Source organism: Anguilla anguilla, chromosome 8, assembly GCF_013347855.1.
Source record: "Anguilla anguilla isolate fAngAng1 chromosome 8, fAngAng1.pri, whole genome shotgun sequence".
Taxonomy (NCBI): domain Eukaryota; kingdom Metazoa; phylum Chordata; class Actinopteri; order Anguilliformes; family Anguillidae; genus Anguilla; species Anguilla anguilla.
Window position 1 is genome coordinate 45,174,369 of NC_049208.1, and position 14,630 is coordinate 45,188,998.

General features: G+C 41.3%; 1 protein-coding gene across 7 annotated transcripts in view; it reads right to left on the reverse strand.

The window, feature by feature from the left end:
* The window catches only part of LOC118233205 (ankyrin repeat and IBR domain-containing protein 1-like), a 252,676-nt gene that overhangs the window by 172,904 nt on the left and 65,142 nt on the right, over positions 1-14,630 (reverse strand). For all 7 annotated transcript variants that reach the window (XM_035428618.1, XM_035428620.1, XM_035428621.1 and 4 more), the window contains exon 9: positions 9,137-9,303. In XM_035428618.1, the coding sequence (XP_035284509.1) occupies positions 9,137-9,303 (167 nt within the window). The remainder of the gene's footprint in view (positions 1-9,136; positions 9,304-14,630) is intronic.

A 14,630-nucleotide genomic window follows, 5' to 3' on the forward strand; every position in this document is an offset into this window, starting at 1 on the left:
AACCTTATTAAGCTCAGTGCTGTCACAGTTTTATACATTTTATACAGTTTTTTTCTCACTCTCCCATGTGGCTTTGTTCATCCACTGGGGAGCCTGCTTCTTCAACTTACTTTCCCTTACCTTTGGAATACATTTACAAGAATAACCCTTTTGAACCTGCCACACGTTTTATTGAAGTTGGACCCAGTCTATATTACTTAAATTTGCTTGCATCTTGTTAAAAATGGCTTGCCTAAAATGAAAAAATCTGGCCTTATAGAAGGCCCTGTTCATTTGCAAAAATATATCAAAAATAACTGCAGAATGATCACTTGTCCCAAGTGGCTCAATTACCTCTATGCTGAAATTCTGTCAGGATCATTACATAGCACATGAACCAGAACTGATTTGTAGAACCCTTTTGTAGGCTGACTGTCATACTGTGCAAAAAAAAGGTCATTGACAACATGTTGAAATTCTTTCTCACATTTTCCTTGCCCTATCATCAGTTCCCAACTAATAGCAAGGTAGCTGAAGTCACCCCTAATAATAGTCTCACCTTCCTGACAAGCCTGTTTTATGTTTGCAAAGGGCATTGAATTCACACTACTGTCTGAAACTGGTGGCCAGTAACACACAGCTATAGTAAGGCTCTTTTCATGTCCCCCCTATGAGCTTAATCCAAATATCCTCACTAGGCATGAGTTGGTCAATTTCTGGAATTTCTAGTACATTAAGATGTTCTTTTACATAGAGAGCTATACCCCCACTTGGATAGGAAGGAGTTAACTGGATGTTACTGGACCTAACCTTCCTATCCTTCCACCAACCCACTGTCCCACGTCATCCTTACTTTTGCTTTAAAAAATATATTGGTGCTCACTCTATTATAGGTAGCTTTGGCAGCTTCCATCCAGACAGCCTGCACCTCTTTACCGTTTTCACTCTCTACCAACCCTGCCCTAAACTTCTACTTTAAATAATCCTGTGCTACCCTAAGCATAAGCTGGCCCAGTGCAGCGGTACCCCTGATGGTTCAGTTGCAGGCTGTCACACCTGTACAGGTCCCAAAAGCAGTCCCGGTGCCCCATATACCTGTACCCCTCCTTCCTACACCAGGTTTGTAGCTATGCGTTAAACCACCAAATAAACGTTGCTTCACTCTACTTCCACCAGTGGTACCAGTAATTTTCCAGAAAAAACTACCGTGGATGTACTGTTAATACTCTCTACTAGCTCCATGAATTTGTTCTGCATAACCACAAACCTACCCTTACCTATGTTTTTGGTTCCCTTGTGAACCATGAACACTAAACCCTTCCCTGCTCTGGCTAGGAGCTTGTCCACATCCTCCAGAATTTCTCCTACCTGCGCACCACGCAGGTAACACATCATACCGGATTCATTTTCGTGTGATTAGACTATGCATCCCTCTAATAATGGCATCCCCACTATCGCCAACTCCCTTTTCTGGGAGGATGTGGCCATCTGGGTGCCCAGTGTCTCATCAGTCGTCCCACTCTCAGGGTCAAGGGCCAGGTTCATTTCCTGTAAGGACTGGAATCGGTTGGACGCCACAACCTCTGGACACCCCTGTGTGGACACCCAACTATCTCTCCCTGCCTGCTCTGGATTCTCCCCCCTTCCCAGCTGTGGTGTGCACATGCTACTCAGTTCCTGGAACTCTACCAGTTGCAAACTGTGGAGTCTAGCAAGCTGGTCCTCGAGATAGAAGATCTTCGAGATGCTCAATGAGCCGGCAACAGTAGCATATGAATTCCCCCTGGAAATCACTTTCCAGAAGCGTGATCATCCTGCAACACTCACACAGCTTTGGCCACATTTTTACTCCCTAACTATCACCCAAGTGCTCCCTAAGTCTAGAGTAAGTTTCTGCCAAAATGGAGACTCTAAGACCACAACGACAAGTGGCGACATAGCTCAGGAGGTAAGACCGATTGTCTGGCAGTCGGAGGGCTGCCGGTTCAAACCCCGCCCTGGGCATGTCGAAGTGTCCTTGAACAAGACACCTAACCCCTAACTGCTCTGGCGAATGAGAGGCATCAATTGTAAAGCGCTTTGGATAAAAGCGCTATATAAATGCAGTCCATTTACATTTACAACTTAAAAATGCTTGAGGTGGCTCTGGACAACTAACAGCAGAAACCAGAGAAGAAAAATACCAAACGTTAAGCATTGAATTAATAACACAAAAAATAACTAATAATATCAAATAATATCAGGTGTGGAATCAATCCGATAATAATAAACTAACTTTACTTTTACTAAATAGCAGTAACTGAAGGAACTCTTGCTAGGTAATATTTAATTTATATTTCAGGACAAAATACAACCAAAATTTATCCAGAATCAGATTATAATAAACTACAGCTAATGTTAGCACATAACAATGAAGGCAAATTACAGTAGTTATATTTTACTCCTTGGCGAACGAAAAACCACAAAAAAGCCTTCCGTCAGCAAGAAGGTAGCTGAAACAGCTAACAGGCTAGTTTTCTATCTGAGGGCTTAACGAAGGAAAAAAGTGGAAAATTCCCTCCCTGTCCCTGGGGAGAATATTTAATTTAATTAAATTTTATATAGAATGTAATATTTTTAACCTTAGGAGCAAAACAGTCTTACCTTACTTATAATATGGGTTTTAAAAACTCAGGAACAATATTGGCTATCTTAGCTCACACAAATTAAACAAGCTGGATTCCAAACAATGCTACCCAATGTTTCCAAAATTACTTCAAGTAACTCTCTGTACTTTCATCTTACCATTTGATGAGAATGTGGTCATTCAAAGTGTATCTGTGACATGAAGTGTCAAATCCTTCATAGTGAAATAATCAGCAATCAGCTGTGTTAGTTTCTTTTTTTTTAAGTCCTTGAAAAACTCAAAGAGGACAAAAACTCAAAAAATAGTAGGTTTTACCAGCCATTGATGGTTCACCAGGAGAGGCCACAGACAAGGTTCCTTTCACCACTTCCCTCCCTATGTTTGTTAACAATGGTGAAGACATAGGTCTCCCTTGAGGCAATCACTGGACTTGATATCCCTCAGGTGTGCTGACCTGCACACAGGCTCCAGGAGATTGTAGTTTTTTAGAGGGAGGCCATATATGTAGTAAACCATGGCCACCAGATGGGGACATAGCAGTCATCAGCAACTTAGTTTTGGTGTTGGCTGCAGCCACCGGAGGGGAATTTATCTTCTATCAAGAACCCAACCTCTTGTGGTGTCACAGTATGTACAATATCTATTCAGTATTTATTTTATGTTGCAAATATACAAGAACTTGTACATTTTGTTACATTAATTTGACAACCAAAAATAAACTATATCCTTTCTGGAGTGTAAGTTCATCAGCTGTTAAAAACATTCATTTAAATGATGTCTTCTTCCACAAGGCATTTTTTTGTTATTTGACACTTTGATGTGGCACAAAGTTTGAATGACCACATTCCCTTCAGATGGTAAGATGAAAAAACGAAGGGCCAAGTTACTGAAAATAACATGAGAAACAATAGATAGCATGGATACAGCTTAATTTGAGTAAACTAAAATAGTTTGAGTGAACTAAGACAATATTGTTTCTTGTAACTTGACCTAATTTTGAAATCAATACTTTAAATGGCAGGCCTAGTAAGTTTGAATTCATGACTTATACACAGTGCTTAGTATGTGTGAGTAACTTGCCATTTTGAAAATCACTTCTTTTGGTACTGTGTTTATTATGAGTAACTAATAATCTGGTAATAGTAATGGATATAAATGTAGGCTATGAGAGAGACATACACATACATACATGAAAACACACATACACTATATGACCAAAACTATGTGGACACCCCTTGGCTGTTTTTCATGGTTTGGGCTAGTTCCCTTTGTTCAATTTTATTTGCATAGAAAAAGCACTTCTTACAACTGAGAGAAAAACGCTTCACTGTGAGGGTTTTGAGGGGAGAAAACCCTTAAAACCCTCACAGTGACAGGATAAAACTCCCCAATGGGAAGAAATCTTGAGAAAAACCCGGCTATGGGGGGAGGGGGGGGTGGGGGGGGGGGCATCCTCCACTGTCCAGCCTGTTGTAAAGTAACAGTTGAATGGAAAGTAGCAGAAATGCTACAGAAGATCTATCACAGCAAATAAAATGGAGGTTAAGCAGGTTACACTTGAGGTGATAGCAAACAGGAATAATAAAAGACCAAATGGTATAGTTCAGTATAGTGCACTTTAGAGGATAGCTCCAGCCAGGATAGATCTGGAGCTCCAGGCTGGATCAGGGCATAGGCAGGGGAGGAACAGGGCTGAAGCAGTCCATGACCATGCAGCAAGAGGCAGGGTTTGAGCGATCCCGTGGACTCAGGGTGAGGAAACAGGCTGGAACGTTCTCTGAACTCATGGCTAGGTAATGGGCGCAGGCCCCATGGAAAGTTTCAAAAAAGGCTAATCTTAATTTAACATTCCAGACGATTCTGTGCTTCCAACTTTGTGGCAACAGCTTGGGGAATGACCTATCCTGTTTCAGTTTGATAATGTCCCCGGGCACACAGCGAGGTCCATTAAAAAATGTTTTTGTCGAGATCAGTGTGGAAGAATTTGACTGGCCTGCACAGAGCCCAGACCTCAACCCCACCCAACGGCTTTGGGATGAACTGGAATACCAACTGTTATCCAGGCCTAGTTGGCCAATCATTGCCCAACCTCATTCTCTTCTGGTTGAATGGAAGCCAATCCCTACAGCGATGCTCCAAAATCTAGTATAAAGCCTTCCCATAAGAGTGGAGGCTGTTACAGCAGCAAAGGGTGGACTAACATCCCATAATTTTGGATGATACATTGAATGACAGGTGTCCACATACTTTTGGCCATGTAGTGTACATTCTAGCTCAAAGAAACACACAGACATGGATTTTGTTATTTTTCCTTTACTATGAATAACAAATAAATGAAAGCGTGTCAAATTTTTAAACAACAACGTTTTTAATGGGGTACTGTATACACAACAGACAGATCTACAAATGGTATGTCAGAAAACAATCTATAGGGCTAGCTAACATTAATTTACACTGAACAAAAATATAAATGCAACGCTTTTATTGAAGCCATTTTTAATGCGTTTAAATAATAGCTCAAAGATTTGTTCTATGTGCACAAAGATCTTATTTCTCTCAAATTTTGCCCAGAAATTTGTATATATCATTGTTAGCTAGCATTTCTCCTTTGTAAAGATAATCCATCTCCTGAACAGGTGTGGCATATCAAGATGCTGATTAAAAGCCATGATCACTACAAAGGTGTTCCACATGATGGGGTCAACAAAAGGCCACCCTGAAATGTTGAGTGTTCTGTCATTCAACACCATGTCACAGATGCCTCAAGAGTTAAGAGATCACGCAGTTGGCATGCTGACTGCAGGAACGTCCTGTAGAGCTGATGCCAGAGTAATGAGTGTTCATTTCTCCACCACAAGCTGCCTCCCGCATCGTTTCAGAGATTTTGGAAGTTCGTCCAACAGGCCTCACAACTGCAGACCACATGTAACCATGCCAGCCCAGGACTGACACATCCCGACTTCTTCATCTGCGGGATCGTCTGAGGCCAGCCACACGCACAGCTGATGCAACAGTTGGTTTACACAACCGTAGAATTTCTGTACAAACTGTGACAAATCGCCTCAGGGAAGCTCATCTGCGTGCTAGAAGTCCTCACCGGGGTCTTGATTTGTCTGCAGTTCGGTGTCACAATCGACGTAAGTGGGCAAGAGCTCACCTTCGATGGCCACTGGCACGCTGGAGAACGGTCCTCTTCTCTAATTAATCATGGTCTCAGCTGTACAAGGCAGATGGCAGGCAGCGTGTATGGTGTCGGTTGGGTGAGCGGTCTGCTGATGTCAACATTGTGAACAGAATGGCCCATGGTGGTGGTGGGGTGTTGGTATGGGCAGACATATCCTATGGGTAGAGAACTCAAGCGCATTTTATCCATGGCAATTTGAATGCACAGAGATATTGTGATGAGATCCTGAGGCCCATTGCTGTGCCATTCATCCACCGTCATCACCTCATATTTCAGCATGACAATGCACGGCCCCATGTTGCAAGGATCTGTTCACAATTCCTCAAAGCTGAAATTGTCCCAGTTCTTCCATGGCCTGCAAACTCACCGGACATGTCACCCATTGAGCATATTTGGGATTCTCTGGACCAGCGCATACGACAGCGTGTTCCAGTTCCCACCAATATCCAACAACTTTGTACAGCTATTGAAGAGGAGTGGGACAATATTCCACAGGCTACAATCAACAATTTGATCAATTCAATGGGAAGGAGATGTGTTACGTTGCAAATGGTGGTCACACAAGATACTGATTGGAATTCTGTTCATTTCATGGTATCTTCTTTTTTGGGGAATCTGTGACTAACAAATGTATATCCGTATCCCCAATCACATGAAATCTATAGGTAAGCGCTTAATGAATCTATTTCAGTTGACTGATTTACGTTTATTACTTTTGAAATCAAAAATTCTTCAAATTGAAAGTGTTGCATTTATATTTTTGTTCAGTGTAGAAATTTGGCATTTACAAGGTTAGCTACAGTAGCCTAGTGAAAAAGTAGTTAACAGCAGAAACTAGAAATGCCACAGTGGTCAATTTGACCATTGTTACTTTAAGAAAACTGATAAACCTGCTGTCATCAAATACATAGCCTGTGGTTTCCCCTTTATGACTTTCCCTAAACATGATTTGAACATTGTGACAATTTGAATTTCAATATTGCATAAGGAAATAAAGTTATGAATACTTACTTAAATGGCCATGAACGGTGAAACTGACTGTCATTTATCTTACCTGTATGCTTTTGATCACTGTATGTATAACATTGTTGCTACAGCCCCACAGAATAAGCTTCCACACAAACTAAAGATGGCAACTGAAAAGTTTTTTAAAAATGTGTGCACTTCCGTGTGTGCGCATGTGTAACTAAATGTAGCTAGAATTATTGTTTGTGGTACTGGAGCATTAGTGATGATGTAATCAGCAGGAAAAAAAAACGCAAAGAAGGTCTGGGGCTATATTGTGTGGACGAGAAAAGTTGTTTGAGAATTCTGTCTGTTTACATGATGACAGAAGGAACAGAAGTAAATATTTAAGGACTGAGAGTCTGTGGTCATTGTGGTTATTTCTGTATGAAACCCTGAAAAGCGTGAAACTTTCTGTGCTGTACAGGTAAGAAGCATGCTGCCCCGAGAAGGCGTAACTTAGCGGGATGGTATACCTGCCATCCTAATCCTGCCTGTTGCTTTAATTTTGCTTTATTCTTGCCCTCAAACATGAAGCACTGTCCATTGCTATTTGTGTATGAAACAAATGAACAAATAAAATTTATTATTAGGCTTGTATTTTCAGGATCACAAACAGCATATAAAATGTACTGGTGTGAGGAAGCAGCGCTCAATACCACTGTTAGGGCACGCATCGCTCTGAGTTAACAGATCCTATTAGCCTTTGGGCTTAAGATTCTATTTTGGGCTTAAGTAAGCAGTCTGGCTAAATTATGAACATGCTAAGTAAAACCAAAAATCCTGAGTTTATCCCAAAATGTCGACAAACTAATCAAGTTAACTGACTTAGCCATGTGTGTGAAGCAGGGCCCTGTTTAGGCACATAACTCTGTAGATTTAATTCAGGGTGTTAAGTATGGCGTCATTTTGTGCCAAAAGTATTGTCCGCGTAGGAAAAAAAGCATGCATTAAAAAAAAAAATCCTAGGCATAGATGTGGAAATGCTGTAAACAGCTAGCTCTAGCCTATCATACCTTTATCTTCATTATTAGGTAGGTAGCTAGCTAGCTAGCTAGCTTAGCTAACGTTAGCTATGACTGTTAAGGCCGTTTTATACTTCTGCATAGTCTGCATAGTTCTCGTAGTTTGCGTTGTGTGTGGCACTCACGAACGGGCAGATCATTCATACTTGTGCTGCCTGTTGCTGCCATGCCTGTTGCTGCCAGGCCCATTTTTACGTGTACTACACAGAAGTATAAAACAGTCTTTAGCGTGATTTAGCATTAGGGTTCTGTATACTTTGTGGTATAACGCCCTAACGGCACACAGTCTCTAATCTCTGTGCTGACTAAAACCCTGAAAGGTGAGGGTCAAGGCCAGGTTCAAAAACATTAGCTAAGCTAGCAAGTTACCTACCTAATAATGAAGATAAAGGTATGATAGACTAAAGCTAGCTGTTTACAGCAACTCCTTCGGCATTCGCTTGACTAGACATTGTGAACAGCTGGATATATAACTGACCTAAATAGTTAACTTTAGTAACTTAACCAGCAATCCATCACTTGGTACTTCATTATCCACAATAACAAGTTTAATAGTTAGCTAAATACCTGAGAAGGATGTCGTTGCTCTGCCATGTTCCAGCGTGAATGATGATGTGCATGCCTTCAGTCAGGGGAGGTAAACACGGCGCTTACCAATGACGCATTTGTCCGAGTGACCAATAATGTCGCCCCTTCCCTTCACCCCGCCTCCATGTCAATATCATGCCAAAACCCCAAGCACGAGAAAAACAGAATCGTAATCATAAAAAATGAAATCGTACTCGTAAAAAATTAAATCGTAAATGAGTGAGAAAAAACAATTGCAATTTAATTTTTTACATTTGTGAACATAACTTTTTCATTTACAATTCAGAAAAATGCATTTGATTTAGTTTTTTTTGATCACGAGAAACATTTCCACATCTACGCCTACAATTTTTTTTTACGCGTGCGATTTTTTTTTCGGACAATACTTCTGGCACAAAAATGACGCCATAGTTAACCTGAACTGTCAGTCAGTGCATTTGGGTTTTACCTCCAAATACTACAATTTAAAGTTAACTTTAATTATGCAAAACGCACAGCAGCCATTTATTTGTTGAGTACTCCTCATGAAAAGAAATGTTAATATTGCTAAAACTAGTGAATGTTCATTGAAAACAGGGACTGGTCAAAAAAAATTGTAAACCTGAACCTCCAGGATACACAGGTTTTGGATATGGTTGATTTAAACCCACATAAAAAACAATGTGCAGTTACAAGAGGTCTGAAGTATTCCTGCTTTAAGCTACAGGGTTAAAGGAGACAGAAACTAACCAGCAGAAGATATGCCCTTTCCCACAATCCACTGCAGGAGCTCGGAGTATGGGGAAGCTGAGGGAATCCGAGGTAATGGCACCAGCGCCCTGTTGTATAAGTCGCACTGCTCTCTCACATCTCGCCGTAGGGCACCATCGAATCGCAGGATTGTTCTCCACAAATGCCTGAAAAGCCATAGGTTGAACAAATATAAATAAATATTGCCAAAGGGAGTATATAGGAAACTTAATTTTACATTGGACACCTTCATGCTCAAACACCCAGTAATGATTTACCTTGCAATCAACTGGAATTTGTATTAGCCAGAAATTGTCAGTCTGTGCCTGGGAAAACTAATCAAAGTCAAGGAAATGTAAAGCCTTCATGGCACTCTGGTCACCAAAATATATAATTATAGGCTAGAGCCTAAATAATGGCTCTTACATTTTCAAATATATATTTCACTTATTTTGTCTAAAATGCACAGCAAGGTACCCAAAATCTCAACCCAAATTATCCACCAGCAGGCTAGTAGGCTCTGTAGGTACAAAGCAATGATTTCTACTGTATAAAAACCGGACCTTGAAGCTGCCTGCAGGAGCTTAACTTCATGAACACGGATGACGCCTTTTGGCATCATAAATCACTACCATTCGTCGTCAACGAAGTAATTTCCGAAGCTGACTCGGTTTTCTTTTTTTTATCAATGACGGGAGGGTCTGAACTTTGAGTGGTATGTATCTTTAGCCATTCAGGTGCAATCTATAGTGCTTTAACCATGTCAACAAAACATGCCCAAAATTTTGTGCCGGGGAAGCAATGGATGCCAGTAGACTTCATGCTACTTAAAGTTTGTTTGTAACATCTTGTGAGTTTTTTCCATTTTGAATTCATTTTGAAATGGCTCCAAAGATGCGTTTGAAGAGACAGGTGGATTCTAAAAATGCTCTTGAAGCTATTATTACACACAATGAGTGGTTTTGGGATTGCGGTTCTGCAAAAGTGGAATTTTTTTGCAGATCAGAGGATGAATAATTACTTTTCTTTGGCATGGATCCATTTGAAGACAATATCGGGTGAGTTTGTTTAGTCTTTGACTCCAACATTATGCTGAGAAATCGCTAAACCATTTTTATTGATAGTATTTGCGTTTCTCTGCAAATGTGTGAAAACACGCTAGTATAATAAAACAATGACAGTAAATATATATATATATATATATATATATATATATATATAGTCCACATTAGTTCTGTTGCTATCATAATGTAACACACTTTCCTGTGTATGTTTCTCGCTACAATTACTAATATTGAATATAAAGAAAAGATGCAATTTATGCTGTAGTCTGCCAATGTCTAAATAAATAATACGGTATTCTGTGTGCAGCACGCAGGTAGCAGGGATGGCGAGTTGATATTTCGTTTTAGGCTTAGTTTTTTTCAATGTCATATTTATTATTTGAAATATGTATTATTATTCTATCCGTCTCTGAGGCGCTCTGAAATGTGCATTCTTTGCTAAGCTGAGCAATGGATTAGAATATGTGTCTGACGCCTTTTTCCCACGGCACGCAGGAACTGCCGTCATGGCAAATTGTGGTCACTTACTCACTCACACACGGATGACCTTTGAGGGACGTTTTGTGGGACTTCGTTAGGTGGTGCTTCGTTTAGTAGGATGTTTAGTAGGACGCATGCGCAGGTGGTACGGCACAACATTTTTAAGCACAGCTTTACCGCCTAATGTTACCTTAGCTAACCCTTACATGTTCGCGTTTCACCTACTTTAGTTAACCTAGTCAGCGTTTACGGACTGCCTACTTTAGTTAACCTAGTTAGCGCGTACGAATGCTATCCTGCACGCATGAGTAGGAGCTAAGGACATACAGCTACAACCACTGATACAGATGTATGGACACATGGAGGACAACAAATAACGTTACAGAGGTGAGGACATGCCATAGCTAGCTAGCTATATAGTTAGTACAGGTGCACCGTGGGTCTAGACGGTTTTGTGCTTGTTTTCTCAGGGAATTGCTATCAGCACATCAATGCACTGCCCCGCATCCAATACCCTCAGATTTGCCATCAACTAGCCCCCCCCCCCGTTCATGGGAACCACTGCTAACCAAGAGAAACATCAATGTTCATCTCACATTTGAAAAAAACACCTGGATGATCCCCAAGCCTTTTAGGAAAATGTTCTTTAGACAGATGAGGTCCCATTATGTCTGGCGTAAAGCAAATGCAGCTTTTCACAGGAAGAACATCATACCAACAGTCCAACATTGTGGTAGTATGATGGTGTGGGGTTGCTTTGCTGTCACGGGACCTGGACAATTTTCCATTATTGAAAGAACCATGAATTGTGCTCTGTACCAATTCTTAAAAAGAATGTCCAGTCATCTGTCTATGAACTGAAGCGTAACTGAGCTATGCAGCAAGACAGTGATCCAAAACACAAAAGCAAGTCCACATCTGAATGGCTGAAAAGAATATCGAATGTTTACATTTCCTGCATCATACTTTTTCCTTGGAATCTAACAGTTTTAATGTGTTTGACATATCTCAAATGTGTCTTTCAGATTTGCAGCGAAAGCATTTTGTTGAACACACTAACCACATAACCCAAGTCAGTGTTCAGTGGATTCAAAAATAACTTATACCAACTCTGATTTTTTTTCAAAATGGGAGATAACATAACATAATACAATGACGAGAACAGGCCGTTCAGCCCAACAATGCTCACCATTTTCCTAACTAAATTAGTGCTCTGATTACCTACAGACTAGATAGTATCTAACACTGTATCAAGCCTAGTCTTGAAAATCTCCAGAGTTTCTGCCTCTACTACATGACCTGGCAGGCTATCCAACACATTGATTACTCTCTGTGTGGAAAAAATATTCTTCCTAATGTCTGTATGGAATCTACCTTGTGTTAATTTCAATTTATGTCCCCTTGTTCTACTAACAGAACTCAACCTGAAGAATCTCTTGTAGTTTACTTTGTTGATCACCTTTATGAATTTAAAAGCCTCAATAAAATCACCCGAGTCTCCTTTTACTAAGCTTGAAGAGGTTAAGCATCTTATGCCTTTCCGCATAGCTTTTATTTTTCATACCAGGAATCAATTTTGTTGCTCTTCTTTGAACTTCTTCCAGAGCCTCTATATCTTTCATGTGTTGGTTCCCAGAACTGCACACAATACTCCAAGTGTGGTCTAACAAATGTATTGCATAAGATAAGTATAACTTCCTTGGATTTCTACTCAATATTTTATATCCACTACTGATGCTAAATATGACACGTCGTTTGCTGTTCACTTCCTGCAGCAGTACCTCCACTTCAGAACTACTGAAGTTTTTCTTACGTTTGGAGTCCGGTGCTCCACCGTCTTTAGATTTTCGTTTGGGCATTCTTGACTTCTCTCTCAACTTTTCTTTTCAACTTCTGTGTGTGATTTCTGTGTGCGCACACGGCCTTGCAGTCTCATGCCCTCTTATGAGGACTGGCGGGGTGTTTACCTATACTAATTAGGAACAACTGGCACACGCTTTCAATTTATGAGGACAATGGGATTCATCGTTATAAGAACACGGGTGCAAACAATTCTGCGGTTTAAGAACACGTCATGAATCTGACGTAGACTTTTCTTAGCACCTTTCTCAATAACAAATTTAAGAAAAAACTAAGGAAGATATTGGTGAATGAGGCCCATTGAGTTCACACTACTGTTTGAAGCTGGCGCCAGTAACACACTCCTACCGTAAGGCCCTTTTCATGTCCTGTATGAGCTTAATCCAAATATCCTCACTAGGCACAAGGTGGTCAAATTCTGGAATGTTCTGCACATAAAAATTTCCTTTTACAGAGAGCTACACCCCCACCTCTCTTACTGGATCTATCCTTCCTAATGAGTTTGTACCCTTCTATATTATATTCATCCCCATCCTCATCTCCAAGTCATGTCTCTGTAATGACAACTATGTCATAACCCCCCCTATTTATAGCAGCCTCAATTTCCAAAAAAATCTTTTATATACTTCTAGCATTTAAGCAAAGACATTTCAGATTATTACTTCTACACATCCTCTTCTGTTCCCCCACTGTCCCAAGCCACCCTTACTACAACTTTGCTTTAACAAGACTTCATTAGTGTTCACACTATTATAAGAAGCGCTGACAGCTTCCATCCTGAAAGTCTGCACTTCCCTACCCTTTTCACTTTCTGACCTCCCAGCCCCCAAAGTCCCTAGTTTAAATAATCCTGTGCCAGTTTAAGCATACACTGGCCCAGTGCAGCAGTACCCCTGGTTCAGGTGCAGCCTGTCGCGCTTGTACAGGTCACCCCTGTCCCAGAAGAAGTCCCCAGTGCCCCATAAACCTGTACCCCTCTTTCCTACACCAGGTTTGTAACAACGTGTTAAACCTCCAAATAAAATGTTGCTTTCCTCTACTTGCACGTGGTACCGGTAGTATTCCAGAAAAAAACTACCATGGAGGTTCTGCTTCTAATCTTTTCTGCTAACTCCACAAATTTGTCCTGCAGAACCTCAAACCTACCTTTACCTATGTCATTGGTTCCTGCCTGAACCATGACTACTGGATCCCTCCCCGCTCTGGCCAGGAGCTTGTCCGCACACTCCAGGAGATCTCCTACCTGGGCACCAGGCAGGCAACATACCATATGAGACTCCTTTTCATGCAAACACACTATGCTATCTACCCCCTAATAATTGAATCCCCCACTCTCACTGACTCCCTTTTCTGAGAGGATCTCAGGTGATCTGAGAGGTGCCTAGTGGCTCCTCAGTCCTCCCACTTTCAGGGTTAAGAGCCAGATTCAATTCTTGCAAGGGCTGGAATCGGTTGGACACCACAACCTCTGTAGATATCACCCCTGTGTGGTGTGCACGCCCTCTTTGCGGCTGCGCGCCACTGTCACCCATGTATCTCTCCGTGCCTGCTCTGGCTTCTCCTCCCTTCCCAGCTGTGGCGTGCACACCAAGTCATTAGAGGACACACTACTCAGTTCCTGGAACTCTGATAATTGTAAACTGTGGAGTCCAGCAAGCTGGCCCTCAAATCTTGCTCTCAAGGTGCTCAACCAGTTAGCAACAGTAGCAGACAAACTTGCCCTGGAAATCGCTTTCCAGAAGCAAGATCATCCTGCAACCCTCACACAACTGTGGCCACATTTTTAGCCCCTAACTATCACCCTATCTCTCCCTATGTCTACAGTAAGTTACTGCTGAAACGGAAGCACCAAGACCATACTTTAAAAAACAGGTGGCTCTGGACAACAAGCAGCAGAAACTGGAGAGGAATAAATAAATAAATTAAAGCCGCAAGCGGAGGGGTCCAAGCATTGGCACAAGTGCGCCCCCTATGGAGCGATGTTTAAATGGTTTTGTCCTCATGATCACATACCTTCACCCAACATATCTACTGCATCGCCATGGATGTCTCCTAGCCGCTAGGCGTAAAGACCTTTACTATGTCGTAAC